Source organism: Lolium rigidum, chromosome 7 (genome assembly GCF_022539505.1).
Source record: "Lolium rigidum isolate FL_2022 chromosome 7, APGP_CSIRO_Lrig_0.1, whole genome shotgun sequence".
NCBI classification, from domain to species: Eukaryota; Viridiplantae; Streptophyta; class Magnoliopsida; order Poales; family Poaceae; genus Lolium; species Lolium rigidum.
The window spans coordinates 243,986,942-244,001,639 of NC_061514.1; the positions used below are offsets into that span (position 1 = coordinate 243,986,942).

Here is a 14,698-nt window from a genome sequence, read left to right on the forward strand (position 1 = left end):
TCGTCTAATGTCTTGCAAGCATTTGAATAAGTTCATAAGAGACAACATACCACGGTGATGCGTGTAGTTGAAACGTCCGTTGGGAACCCCAAGAGGAAGGTGTGATGCGCACAACGGCAAGTTTCCCTCAGTAAGAAACCAAGGTTTAATCGAACCAGTAGGAGTCAAGAAGCACGTTGAAGGTTGATGGCGGCAGGATGTAATGCGGCGCAACACCAGAGATTCCGGCGCCAACGTGGAACCTGCACAACACAACCAAAGTACTTTGCCCCAACGAAACAGTGAGGTTGTCAATCTCACCGGCTTGCTGTAACAAAGGGTTAACCGTATTGTGTGGAAGATGATTGTTTGCAAGAAAACAATAAAACAAGTATTGCAGCAGATTTGTATTTCGAGTATAAAAGAATGGACCGGGGTCCACAGTTCACTAGAGGTGTCTCTCCCATAAGATAAAAGCATGTTGGGTGAACGAATTACAGTCGGGCAATTGACAAATAGAGAGAGCATAACAATGCACATACATGTCATGATAAGTATAGTGAGATTTAATTGGGCATTACGACAAAGTACATAGACCGCCATCCAACTGCATCTATGCCTAAAAAGTCCACCTTCAGGTTATCATCCGAACCCCTTCCAGTATTAAGTTGCTAAACAATAGACAATTGCATGAAGTATGGTGCGTAATGTAATCAACAACTACATCCTTAGACATAGCATCAATGTTTTATCCCTAGTGGCAACAGCACATCCACAACCTTAGAACTTTCATCGTCACCTGTCCCGGATATCAATGGAGGCATGAACCCACTATCGAGCATAAATACTCCCTCTTGGAGTTAAGAGCAAAAACTTGGCCAGAGCCTCTACTAATAACGGAGAGCATGCAAGATCATAAACAACACATAGGTAATAACTTGATAATTAACATAACATAGTATTCTCTATCCATCGGATCCCGACAAACACAACATATAGCATTACAGATAGATGATATTGATCATGTTAGGCAGCTCACAAGATCCAACAATGAGGCACAATGAGGAGAAGACAACCATCTAGCTACTGCTATGGACCCATAGTCCAGGGGTGAACTACTCACTCATCACTCCGGAGGCGACCATGGCGGTGAAGAGTCCTCCGGGAGATGAATCCCCTCTCCGGCAGGGTGCCGGAGGAGATCTCCAGAATCCCCCGGGATGGGATTGGCGGCGGCGGCGTCTCTGGAAGGTTTTCCGTATCGTGGCTCTCGGTACTGGGGGTTTCGCGACGGAGGCTTTAATTAGGCGGAAGGGCAACGCGAGGGGCCACACGAGGGCCCCACACCATAGGTCGGCGCGGCCAGGGCCTGGGCCGCGCCGCCCTATGGTGGCGGTGCCTCGTGGCCCCACTTCGACTCCTCTTCGGTCTTCCGGAAGCTTCGTGGCAAAATAGGACCCTGGGCGTTGATTTCGTCCAATTCCGAGAATATTTCGTTACTAGGATTGCTGAAACCAAAAACAGCAGAAAACAGCAACTGGCTCTTCGGCATCTTGTTAATAAGTTAGTTCCAGAAAATGCACGAATATGACATAAAGTGTGCATAAAACATGTAGATATCATCAATAATGTGGCATGGAACATAAGAAATTATCGATACGTCGGAGACGTATCACACGGTACGAGTAAAGAGTACTTGTCAGGAGACGAGGTTGAACAAGGTATAGAGTGATACCGATGATCAAACCTCGGACAAGTAAAATATCGTGTGACAAAGGGAATTGGTATTATATGTGAATGGTTCATTCGATCACTAAAGTCATCGTTGAATATGTGGGAGCCATTATGGATCTCCAGATCCCGCTATTGGTTATTGGTCGGAGAGAGTTCTCACCCATGTCCACATAGTTCGCGAACCGTAGGGTGACACACTTAAGGTTTGATGTTGTAATAGTAGAACTTGAAATATGGAATGGAGTTCGAAATAATTGTTCGAAGTCTCGGATGGGATCCCGGACATCACGAGGAGTTCCGGAATGGTCCGGAGAATAAGATTCATATATAGGAAGTCATTTTATAAGTTTGAAAATGATCCGGTGCATTTATGGAAGGTTCTAGAAGGTTCTAGAAAAGTCCGGAAGAAATCACTAAGGAAGGAGGAGTCCCGAAGGGACTCCACCTCCCCATGGCCGACCAACCCTAGAGGGGGGAGTCCAAGGTGGACTCCACCAAGGGGGCCGGCCACCCCCCCTCATGGAAGGGTGGGTCCCACTTTGGTGGGAGTCCCACCTTGGGTAGGTTTCCCTACAACATGGAAGGTTTTGGTTGGGGTCTTATTCGAAGACTTGTAGTCCAACACTTGGGGGTTCCACCTATATAATGAGGGGCATAGGGGAGGGGGCCGGCCACCACAAAGCCATAGCTTGGCCGCACCCCTCAAGTGGCCGGCCACCCCCTCTCCCAAACCCTAGCCGCCCCACCTCCTCCACCTCTCCCGCAACGCTTAGCGAAGCTCCGCCGGAGTTCTCCATCGCCACCGCCACCACGCCGTCGTGCTGCCGGATTCAAGGAGGAGCTACTACTTCCGCTGCCCGCTGGAACGGGGAGAATGACATCGTCTTCATCAACACCGAACGTGTGACCGAGTACGGAGGTGCTGCCCGATCGTGGCGCCGTGATCAAGATCTTCTACGCGCTTTTGCAAGCGGCAAGTGATCGTCTACCGCAGCAACAAGAGCCTCATCTTGTAGGCTTTGGAAATCTTCAAGGGTGAGTCTCGATCATCTCCTCGTTGTTCCCGTCTTCTAGATTGCATCTTGGCTTGGATTGCGTTCTCGCGGTAGGAAATTTTTTGTTTTCTATGCAACGAATCCCTACAATTTTATCAATGACAGATAAAAGGATAAAGTTATTAACCTCGATCGAGAGGGAAAAAAAAGGAGGAGAAAGCTTAAGTGTGGCTCGAGCACTTCATATCATATTTGTATTGTGTGAACTCAAGTGAAACATGCTTTGAGCCATTTCATCAAACACCTCTTGTGCATAAGAAGCGAAAGCCAACCAACATTCACCTCTTGTGTTTGGAAGGAAAAAAACTAAGTGTGGTTCACAACCTTGGGCAGGGCTGGGGTATATATAGAGATGGACATGTAGTCCCGGTTGGTGATAGCAACCAGGTCTAAAGGTGATCGCACCCGCCATAGCTCCTTTAGTCCCGGTTGGTATCACCAACTGGGACTAAAGGTGTCGATCAAACCGGGACTAGAGGTTGCCATGCGTTGTAGCCGTTGGAACCGGGACTATTGCTAGCAATAGTCACGAATCAAATAGCGGCCGGGAATAGTGCTCTTTCCTGCTCCGAACGAAAGACTCATTTTCTACTAGTGGGGCGACGCAAATCAGACGTTAAAAGCGACGGTATGCGTCCGTTTATGTTAGCATGTGGATATAAAAATTATTACTTTACATCTGGGGTGCCCCCAGCAGCCTAACGCATAATTTTTTTTACCTATTTTTTCCTTCTTCATTTAAACATAATAAATAGGAACATTACAAAAACTAATACATAGTTTGAAACATGGTTGAAATAGTGCAAAATGTGAAAACCTAACTAGTGGGTTGTGATGGGGTTCACCTTTCTTCGCTGTGAAGAAAGAACACTCGGACACCGAGTCACCAAACTAGAAAATCCAGCTGGCGACTGATGTGTCTAGTCTTCTTTGCATCTGCGGAAGAATATCAAAAAACCTACATTAGTGGCTTCAATTGGCCGGTGGCCAATCTTCACTGCAAAGAAAAATAGTCTGATAGTACTACTTTCGGTATCTTTGTCGGACTCGTCGGTGTGGTAGTGTCTATGGCAGGATGTTTCGTTGAACACCTTGAGAATCATCTCAATATCTCCTTCGTAGAGGAAGGTGAGCAAGCAACCGTCCTCGAGGTTGTGGGCATGGGCGTAGGTACATCTTGCCTACCCGTCAAACAATACCTCGACAGACCACCAGCAAAAGCCATAGCTGGCCTCCTGTAGATGCAACTAGGCCGGCTCGCCACCGTCAACGAACTCGGCAACCTTGTCCGGGAGTCGCTTGATGCCGAGGGGTTCTCGTCGATGCGGACGAGTAACTCAAAGCACCTCGCCTCCTGTGAAGAAGACAACGGCGCAGGCGACAACGAGCGTGGGGTTGTTGCTGCTCCAACATGGCGGCACGGGCCGCGGCCTCGACCGCCTCGCGGCACCTGGACACGCCATGGATTTACTCGCGGGTGTTGTGAGAGAGGAGGTGGGGGCGGCGCTACGGTGGAGGCTAGGGTTGTGAGGAGGGGATGAGGCAGCACAGTGCACACCCCTTTTTATAAGGCAGAGGCAGCCGATCGGGTGGCACGCTTGGCAATGTCATTGATTTCATTGGCTGACGTATCTCCATTAACATGGTGCAGGCTGCCGAAACGATATCGTCTTGCCAGTATTGACATGTCACTGAGAAGACGCATCACTAGCAGGCAGGTCCATAGGAGAAGCGAGCAGTCACAAGATGCAACCACGCCGCATCCGTGCAGACGTATTTGAGACGCAAATCTGGACCGTGTTTGTATCTCAGTTGACGGATCACTATGCTTGTCTCGCATCTTCTACCTTTCTCATCTACCACATTTCGCTCTTGCATTTATATTATCCAGAAACGAAGATCACAAGGTAACCCGGCTACTAAAACCGAGTCGTCTCCCCCCGCGTCGCCCTCCTCTGGCGACCGAGGGGGAACCCTAGCCACCGCCGCCCCTAGGTCCCCTCCCCCTCGCTCCCCTGCCTCGCCGCCGCCGGAGGGGGGCCGGCAAAGCCGCGCGCTCCCCGGGGAAGGTGGCGGCGGGCGGTTTTCTTCCCTCCCGCGTCCCTGGTGAGAGGGAGCTCATCGGGCGCGGCGACGGCGGCGGGCGCAGCGACGGCGTTGGGCGCGGCGACGGCGGCGGGCGCGGTGGCGAAGGGCGACGGGCGCGGCCGGCTGCGGGGGCGCTTGGTGGCCGTGCGGAATCGGCTGGCCTTCCGGGCCCGATCTTGGCTGCGATGGGCGGCGCGGCGGCGTGGTGCTGGGCTGTGCGACGGCTGGGCTGGCAGCATGGGCGGTGGACCCAGCCGGAGGCCATGGCGGCGGTGCTGGTTCTGGTGGCTGCGGCGATGGGCGGGCCCGATCTGGGCCTGTCGGGCTAGTTTGGCTGTGCGGTGGCGGCTTTGGTTGGTGCGGGGTGTTCACGTCTGCGGACTTCGGCGGTCGTCCTCGAGCCCCGTGTCGGTGTTGTCGGCGTCCCCTCTATGTGGCGTTCCGGCGGCGCCCACGGTGATCTTCGGCGGTTCTCCGTTGGCTTCGGGCTGTGCTGCCCTCTGCGCGTCGGCGACTACGGCTTAGCGGTTGGAGATGGTGGTTTTGTGCCGGTCCTTGTTGGCGGGCGGGCGCGAGGTCTTGGAATTCTTCGCTGGGCGAAAGCTCTGTCTTGGCGGCCGGCCAGGACCGACGACGGTGACGCCTGTGGGCGCCACATTCTTCTTGAAGGCGTCGTCGAAGCGGGTGTTTCTTGTTCTCCACTCGGGTTCTCCGGGGGAAACCCTAGATCCCTCGCGGGATCGGGCGTGGGCGGCGCTCTTGCGTCGTTTTGCCTCTTGAGGCCTCGCTTTGGATGTCCACCGAACAAAGGGACTTGTGGAGTGTTTTGGTGGTTTTTTGGCGGAGGCGGGTTCGTCTTCGGCCAGGCGGGGCGCGGCCTCGGGGCCGGTGTGGTAGTTGGAGCGGTGGCTCCGGTCTTTCGCCTCCGCCTCGTTGCGTTGAGGTGTGGTGTCGACCTGGTTGGTCGTCGACCCGTGTGGAGCGCAGCCTCGGGGCTGGCGTGTGGTGTCGTGTTGTACGGTTTTCGGCCTGTTTTCCTCATAAACGGGCCAACTCTTTTCTCCTATATCAATGAAAGGCAAAGCTTTTGCCTCGTTTCAAAAAAAAAATGCTTGTCTCGCAAACGAACACGTATTAGGCCGTTGCATATGCCCTAAGAATAAAGAAGGCTCTAACTCATTTGTTCAGCCAGTGAAATCCCCATGTCAATCTTCAGTTCGTTCGTTTGCGTCTGGACGGAGGAACGAAGCATGCCCACGTGCTTGTCATGTCGACCTCTGGAGCGCAGACTGGCAGACACAGTTCGTTGTCATCAAACACATCAATGAACAGAGCAGCACAACTGTAAAAGAAGAAACCAAACAGAGCAGCTCCACTCCCACCGCATCCGGCCTCCCACAAAGCAAGCACCTCACGCCGTCACGAGCCGCACTGCAACCAATGGGTGCCGTCTCGGCAGCGGTGGACTGCGTAGTTGCTCTGTTCTCGCTGATCATGGCGGTCGCCGCGCCGTTGTTCGACTCGCAGATCGTCCTCCCGCGCCGCCTCTACCCAGCGCCGCTCGTGAACTTCCACAGGTGGTTCATCGCCGAGTTCGACGACTACCTCGTCGCCGACCCGCCAGCTTTCTTCATCGGCCTCGTCTGGCTCGACCTGGTCTTCCTCTGGCCAGTCTGCGTTGCCAATCTCTACGGCATCCTTGCGCGCCGCCGCTGGACGGCCACCACCTCCCTCATGGCCGGGGTCTACATGATCACCTACTTGGTACACATCTTTGCGTTTGCGCTTGCTTCTTGTTTCAATATCCGTAGGAAGTGCTATTCCTTTCCTCGTTGACCAAACAAGAAACAGTTTAGCACACATCTTTTTTAAGCTCTCATAATATCATCTTGATTGGTGGTGGAAATTAGTTGCCCTTTGTTGGGGGTGGTGCGTTTAAATTTCTTGCTGTTTAGACGAATCCCGATCCCTAATTGGATGCGGGTAAGGGTGTTATTATGAAGAAAAACAATAGACTGAATAGAATTAGAACCCAATTACAAAAATAACTCGAGGGTGAGGTGTCACACAATGCCTGAAATTTTACCAAAGAAGTAGTAATCAAATCTCTAGTCTCAAGTAATATTACCTCTTCTCCCCTTACCCGCATCTGAGTGCGAAGCTTGCTAAGTGAGTTTTTCAGTATCAACTTCAGTGACAGGTGCGCTGACAGCTTCCTGGACCATGGGACTCGCTGAGACTGAGAGATATTAGATTAGAGGAAGGAGAGGATCTGATCACTTGGAAAGTATCCTCTACAGACACATATATACACCGCAAAATCCGCATACGAAGCCTTCTTCACAGGGAGAACAATGGCGCTGGCAGCAACTGAGCTGTGGAAGGCGGGGGCACCGCTAATGCACAAGCTCCATTTGTGGTTCGCCATGCAAAATCGGCTGTGGACGGCAGACAGGCTAGAAAGAAGGGGTTTGGAGCACCTGGATTGCTGCGTGCTCTGTTGCCAAGAGCCTGAGCGGCCAATCACATTACACTACAATGTTCTTTCGCTAGGCAGATTTGGTTCCAGATGCTCCTGCGGTATAGGCTGCACCGTTTCATGCCAGGGGCAACTGACGAAATTGCAGTATGGTGGTCCAACTTGGCAGACGCCGTGCCGAGAAAACACCACAAGGAACTGAATGCTCTGGTTATTCTGGTGGCGAGATGCTTGTGGCTTGAACGGAGCAACAGGGTTTTTTGACAAATTCGCGACGATGCCGACAGAGATTTGTTGGAAAATCAATGAAGAATTCAAGTTGTAGAAGAAGGCTGGGTTATGTGGAGTGTTAGGAGAGATTGAGTAGTCTGTTGTGTACGTGACGAGTTTTTAGCTCATTCTATCCCTTCCCCTCTCTCCATAGTGAACAGTAGCTGAGAGCGTCTTCCTCTTCTCCGGGCCGAACCGAGGTCGATCTCGGCGGCATGCCGCTTGGGATGGACTAAGGCGAGGTGCCGGTCTTAGTTTAGGTTATATTAGTATCAGATCTTCGTGTTTTGTGTCCTTTATGGCGTCTTGGAGTCGGTTGCCAAATCCCATCGGCCGGATCTGGCGTATCCTCTGCTTTGGCTTCTTCGTCGACCTGCTCTGGTGGCAAGAGCGGTGTCTTGCGAGGGATCTTGAGCGGGGCATCTCCATCAATAAGGCCGTCCTCCCCATCTTCTGGAGGCTCGTCGTCTTGGTGCTTTTCTGCGGCACCGGTCGCTTACTAGTGAAGCTTTCCGTCAAGCTTGCAAGGTGGAAGCTGGACGGGCATGGCGGATCTGGTATGGCCTTCTTCAATAAGCAGACTATGGTGGTTCTTTTCTTCAGCTGTAGCTCCTTTGTTCTTCTTCTCCCGCTGGACTGCCGTGGTGGCGAGGGGTTGGAGGATTTCGACATGGTGGGCTTCAGTTTTGGAAGGAACCAGGGGAAAACGTGTACTGCAAATCTTTGGAGTTCATCCTCGGTTGCTTCTCAGCGACCGACTCAAAGTGCTGGCGGGCAGCGGCTCCGAGCCTTGATGCAGACGGTGCGTCAAGTGTCTGACCAACCTCCATGGCGGAGGCCCTTCGAAGGATTCCTGCTGGCGTTCATCGCGCTGGCTGCTCCAAGTGGTTCCGTCCCCGGAGCTGCCATGCGTGGCCGGCAGTGGAGTTCTTTCTACGGTGGAGAAGATGGACCTGATTGCTTTTCTTGTAATCTTTCTAGGGTCCTTTCTGTTATTTTTGAGGACTGCTTTGTACTTTTTTTTTTTTTTTTTTTTTGGGTTCCTCTGTACCTTGTACTCCCACCGACAGAATTAATGCAGCTAGGCCCTTCTGGGCCTTCCCCTTGTTCAAAAAAAAAAAAAAAAAAAAAAAAAGTAGTCTGTTGTAAGTGGAGTAAGTGGAGTAGGGCCTTATCGCTTGTGATTCGGTGTCCTACAGTTCTTGTAAACCTTTCTATCTATCTTAATACAGAAGACGCGCAAGTCTCATGTGCGCTCTTGAAAAACTTCAGTGACTGGCATACTTGTATCAATCTTGCGATAATTAATCCATAACCCCTTGTTCTTTTCACAGAAGCTGTTGTATTGTGATCCAAATTCATATACTAAAGGGAGGCTAACTTCTGACGAGCGGAGCGAGGCCCGTCGCCGGAGACTTGGGCCGAAGCGTAGCGTAGTCAGAAGTTAGCCCATACGTCGTGCCCTGCAGGGACGCCTGCGAAGGGGGGTGCGGGGGGCGGCACGGTACGGATCGTTGGCACCGCCTATATATACATCTTGTAAGCCGCCGGCTAGGGTTAATCAGATTATAAGATAACCCACGGCGTTTGTAAACACCTCCCGATATAGTGAAGTTTTGCTGGCTGGCGCCCGTGGTTTTTTCCCCTTCGTGTTGGAAGGGGTTTTCCACGTTAAATCTTGTGTCCCCTGCGTGTGTTCTTGTTTCGTTCTTCGTTATTTGCTTGTCGCTTTTATAACAAGTGGTATCGAGCCCGTGTTTCAATCTAGGGTTTTGCGACATGTCTTCTTTGAAGTTCGATCTACCGCAGCTGGATTACACCACGAGATTTTCTCTCGTGGCAAGTGAAGATGAGGGCGATCCTTACCCAATCTTCTGATCCGGATGAAGCTCTTGATGGATTTGGCAAGAAAGATGCCAAGACCTGGACCGACGATGAAAAGAGGAAAGATCGTAAGGCCTTTTCTTTAATTCAGCTTCATCTATCCAACAATATCTTGCAGGAAGTGCTGGCTGAGAAATCCGCAGCGGCGTCGTGGTTGAAACTGGAATCGATCCGCATGTCCAAAGATCTAACCAAGTAAGATGCACGTGAAGATGATGTTGTTCTCGCACAAGCTGCAAGAAGGTGCGTCAATGATGAATCACCTATCGATCTTTAAAGAGATCGTTTCGATTTGCTATCCATGGAGGTAAAGTATGATGATGAGGATCTAGCTCTTATACTCGTTAGTCTCGTTGCCTAATTCTTTTGCGAATTTTCGAGACACCTTGTTATACGATCGTGATGAACTAACCCTTGCCGAAGTTTATGAGGCCCTCCAGCAGAGGGAAAAGATGAAATCTATGGTGCAGGCGAGAGGGTTCGTCATCTAAGGCGAAGCACTACAGGTCCGTGGCAGGACCGAGAACAGAAACAACAACTACAACGAGAGATAAGAGCAAGACCGACAGAGGTCGCTCAAAGTCCAAGAGACGTGATGGTAAGTTCTGCAAGTATTGTAAGAAAACTAGCCACAATATTGATGATTGTTGGAAGTTGCAGAACAAAGAGAAAAGAAACGGCACTTACCAACCGAAAAACAAATCTGAGGGTGATGGTAAGGCTGCTATTGTTTCCAGTGATAATTCTGATGGCGATTGCCTAGTTGTGTTTGCTGGTTGTGTTTCTGGTAATGATGAGTGGATCCTTGATTTTGCATCTTCGTTTCATATTTGATGTAACAAAACTGGTTCGGTTCCTATGAGTTTGTACAGAGTGGAGATGTTGTGCATATGGGAGATAACAACCCACGTGAGATCGTGGTCATTGGCTCCGTTCAGATCAAGATGCAAGATGGCATGACACGCACTATGACAGATGTGAGACACATACCCGGTATGGCCGAAATCTGATCTCTTTCAGTACCCTTGATGTTGATGGGTACAAACACTCCGGTTCTCGCGGAGTTCTGAAGGTATCAAAAGGTTCTCTCGTTCACATGATAGGTGATATGAATTCTGCAAAGTTATATGTTCTTAGAGGTAGCACTTTGTCTGGTATTGCTGCTGCTGTTATTCCCGATGAACCTGGTAAAACTAATCTGTGGCATATGCGTCTTGGACATATGAGTGAACATGGCATGGCAGAATTGCACAGGAGAGACCTGCTAGATGGCTGCAATTTGAGTAAGTTTGAGTTCCGTGAGCACTCGCATTTTTGGTAAGCATAAAAGAGTTAAATTCAATGCTTCCGTTCATACCACCAAAGGGATTTTAGATTATGTGCATGCTGATGTGTGGGGACCTTCCCGCAAGACTTCTCTTGGTGGTGCAAATTACATGCTTACTATCATAGATGATTACTCCGGAAAAGTGTGGCCTTTCTTTCCGAAACATAAATCTGATGTGTTTGATGCTTTTAGAAAGTGGAAAGTTATGGTAGAGAAGCAAACGAAAAGAAAGTTAAATTGCTTCGTATCGACAATGGCATGGAGTTTTGTTCTACTGTTTTCAATGATTATTGCAGCGATGAAGGCATTGTCGTGCACCACACCATCCCATATACTCCTCAGCAGAATGGTGTGGCGGAGAGGATGAACAGAACCATCATCTCCAAGGCTCGCCGCATGTTGTCCAATGCTGGTATGCATAGACGTTTCTGGGCTGAAGCAGCCTCCACCGCTTGTTACTTGATAAACAGGTCACCTTGTATTCCGCTTGATAAGAAAACTCCTATTGAGGTATGGTCTGGTTCACCTGCTGATTATTCACGCTTGAGAGTTTTCGGTTGCACTCGCTTATGCTCATGTTGATAATGGAAAGCTAGAGCCCGGGGCTGTTAAGTGTGTGTTTCTTGGTTATGGTTCGGGAGTTAAGGCATATAAGTTATGGAATCCTGAAACAAAGAAAGTTTTGCATAGCAGGAATGTAGTCTTTAATGAGGTCTGTCATGTTTTATAAGAGTTCATCTACGGATGTTACCGATGCTGTTGATTTTTCCGATAATTCCGATGATGAACAACGGAGGATTAGCGTGCGAGGTGGAGCACGTGGAGGAGAAAGAAAATGATGTTGCTGAAAATGATAACACCGTTGTTCGAGCATTCACCACCTGTTTTGCAGCAAAAAAATAGTTCCATTGCTGCTGATAGACCGAGGCGTAACAAAGGTCCACGTCCTCGTTTAATTGAAGAATGTAATCTTGTTGCTCATGCTTTGAGTTGTGCTGAACAGGTGGAGCATGGTACTGAACCTGCTACATATACTGAGGCCGTTGCATCCGTTGACCGCGTGAAGTGGATTTCTGCTATGCAAGAGGAGATGCAATCGCTTGACAAGAATGGCACATGGGATGTTGTGCCCTTGCCTAAACAAAAGAAGGCTGTCCGCTGTAAGTGGATATTTAAAAGAAAGGAAGGTTTGTCTCCTAATGAGCCTCCGAGGTATAAGGCAAGGTTAGTAGCAAAAGGTTTCAGCCAAATTCCAGGTATTGATTATAATGATGTATTCTCTCCGGTTGTGAAGCATAGTTCCATTCGTGCATTCTTTGGTATTGTGGCTATGCGTGATCTTGAGCTTGAGCAGCTAGATGTAAAGACTGCTTTTCTGCATGGTGAGCTTGAGGAGGAGATATACATGGATCAGCCTGAAGGTTTTGTTGTACCTGGTAAGGAGGATCTTGTTTGCAAGTTGAAGAGGTCCCTTTATGGTCTGAAACAGTCTCCAAGACGAGTGGTATAAAAGGTTTGATTCATTTATGCTTGCACATGAGTTTAAGAGATCAAAGTATGATAGTTGTGTCTATATCAAGTTTGTTAATGGATCACCAATATACTTGCTCGTTATATGTTGATGATATGTTGATTGCTGCCAAGAGCAAGAAAGAGATCACTATTTTGAAAGCACAATTAAGTAGTGAGTTTGAGATGAAGGATCTTGGTGCTGCTAAGAAAATACTAGGTATGGAAATTACAAGAGACAGAAAATCTAGTGTGTTATTTCTTAGTCAGCAGAATTACATTCAGAAAGTTCTTCATCGTTTTAATATGCATGATGCAAAGTCTGTTAGTACACCAATTGCTTCTCACTTTAAACTGTCGGCATTGCAATGTCCTAGTACCGATGAAGATATTGAGTACATGTCTCGAGTTCCATATTCTAGTGCTCGTTGGATCTTTGATGTATGCCATGGTTTGTTCTCGTCCTGATTTATCCTATGCTATGAGTTTGGTCGGTCGATATCTTGCTGACCCTGGTAAAGAACATTGGAGAGCTGTTCAGTGGATTTTCAGGTACCTTCGTGGCACATCCAAAGCTTGCTTGAAGTTTGGCAAGACCGGTGAGGGACTCGTAGGCTATGTGGATTCAGATTTTGCTGCCGATTTGGATAAGAGAAGATCCCTCACAGGTTATGTGTTCACTTGTTGGTGGATGTGTCTGTGAGTTGGAAGGCAACGTTACAATCTGTTGTCGCCCAATCTACAACCGAAGCAGAATATATAGCAATTAATGAAGTCGGCAGAGAGTCTCGTTTGGTTGAAAGGTTTGTATGCTGAGCTTTGTGGAGATGATTCTTGCATTAACTTGTTTTCTGACAGTCAAAGTGCAATATACCTTACTAAAGATCAAATGTTCCATGAGAGGACAAAGCACATTGACATCAAGTACCATTATATTCGCGACATTGTTGCTAAAGGTAAACTGAAGGTATGCAAGATAAGTACTCATGATAATCCTGCTGATATGATGACAAAGCCAGTTCCTGTTTCCAAGTTTGAGCTTTGCTCGAGCTTGGTTGGTATAACTGTTTAGCCCAAGTTGCTGTTGGCGCCAGCAAGTGTTTTTCCTTTGTCTGTTCAGGAGATTGTTGAAGTTCATGCTACAAGATGGAATTTGTCTCAAGGTGGAGTTTGTTGTATTGTGATCCAAATTCATATACTAAAGGGAGGCTAACTTCTGACGAGCGGAGCGAGGCCCGTCGCCGGAGGCTTGGGCCGAAGCGTAGCGTAGTCAGAAGTTAGCCCATACGTCGTGCCCTGCAGGGACGCCTGCGAAGGGGGGTGCGGGGGGCGGCACGGTACGGATCGTTGGCACCGCCTATATATACATCTTGTAAGCCGCCGGCTAGGGTTAATCAGATTATAAGATAACCCACGGCGTTTGTAAACACCTCCCGATATAGTGAAGTTTTGCTGGCTGGCGCCCGTGGTTTTTTCCCCTTCTGTGTTGGAAGGGGTTTTCCACGTTAAATCTTGTGTCCCCTGCGTGTGTTCTTGTTTCGTTCTTCGTTATTTGCTTGTCGCTTTTATAACAGAAGCTTCTTTATTGTATCGTTTCTAATAGTGACTGCAACTCTTTCAGTGTGCGATACTTGGTGAAATGCTGAGCTCAGGAAAAGCAACGCCGAGGTTGCTTCAGCTGTATGTTCCATTCGCCGTGTTTGCTGTAACGGCAGTTTTGCGTGGCCTTTGTTCATGCTCAGCGCCGTTAGCTGTTGCTATGTCACTTGCACCTTCAGCTCAGAAGAAGATGGTCTAGATTCAGTTTTGCCTTTGTCATACTCCAGGAAGAAAGTATTCCAGTACTACTAGATATCACATGCTTCATACTGATAATTTGTACACTTATACTATGCAGTATATCATTCCAGGGTTCAACGTGTAACAACCCACTGGAATGTAGAGAGAAATATCACATGTATCAGGTTTGTTTTGGATAAGAGTAAATTCCACTTTTCACCCCCTAGATTGATTTTCTTGACACTACTTACCTCATTTATCAGATTTTCATTCTAATTACCCGATTTAGCAAAAGGTGTGCCAACTTTTACCCCTTCTAAAATTTTGTGATCATTTTGACCGGTGAATCCCGGCTGCCAGGTACATATTGAGGCCACATAGCCGGTTTCTCTTCTTGGTTTTCTCCTTGCAGTTCTTTTCTAGATCCGAGGGTCTTTTTTACTCTCGCATCATTCGTTTAATAGGACTAGACGACGTAGCAGTCGGTGCAATAAGGAGTTGCAAGGTGATCACCTGCCATCGTCGAAGCCAGAGAAGGAAAACTCACTACACCAAAAATTATTTTTAGTGACAAAACACTTGTGGTTGAATATA

The 14,698-nt window shown here is 48.7% G+C and overlaps 1 protein-coding gene across 1 annotated transcript; it reads left to right on the top strand.

Moving 5' to 3' along the window:
- The first annotated feature begins 6,295 nt into the window (after nucleotides 1-6,295).
- LOC124678129 (sigma intracellular receptor 2-like) lies at nucleotides 6,296-14,330 on the top strand. Its single transcript, XM_047214054.1, has 2 exons — nucleotides 6,296-6,620; nucleotides 13,947-14,330. The coding sequence occupies exons 1-2, from the start codon at nucleotides 6,297-6,299 to the stop codon at nucleotides 14,121-14,123; spliced, it is 501 nt and encodes a 166-aa protein (XP_047070010.1). The 5' UTR covers nucleotide 6,296; the 3' UTR covers nucleotides 14,124-14,330.
- The last annotated feature ends 368 nt before the right edge of the window (nucleotides 14,331-14,698 follow it).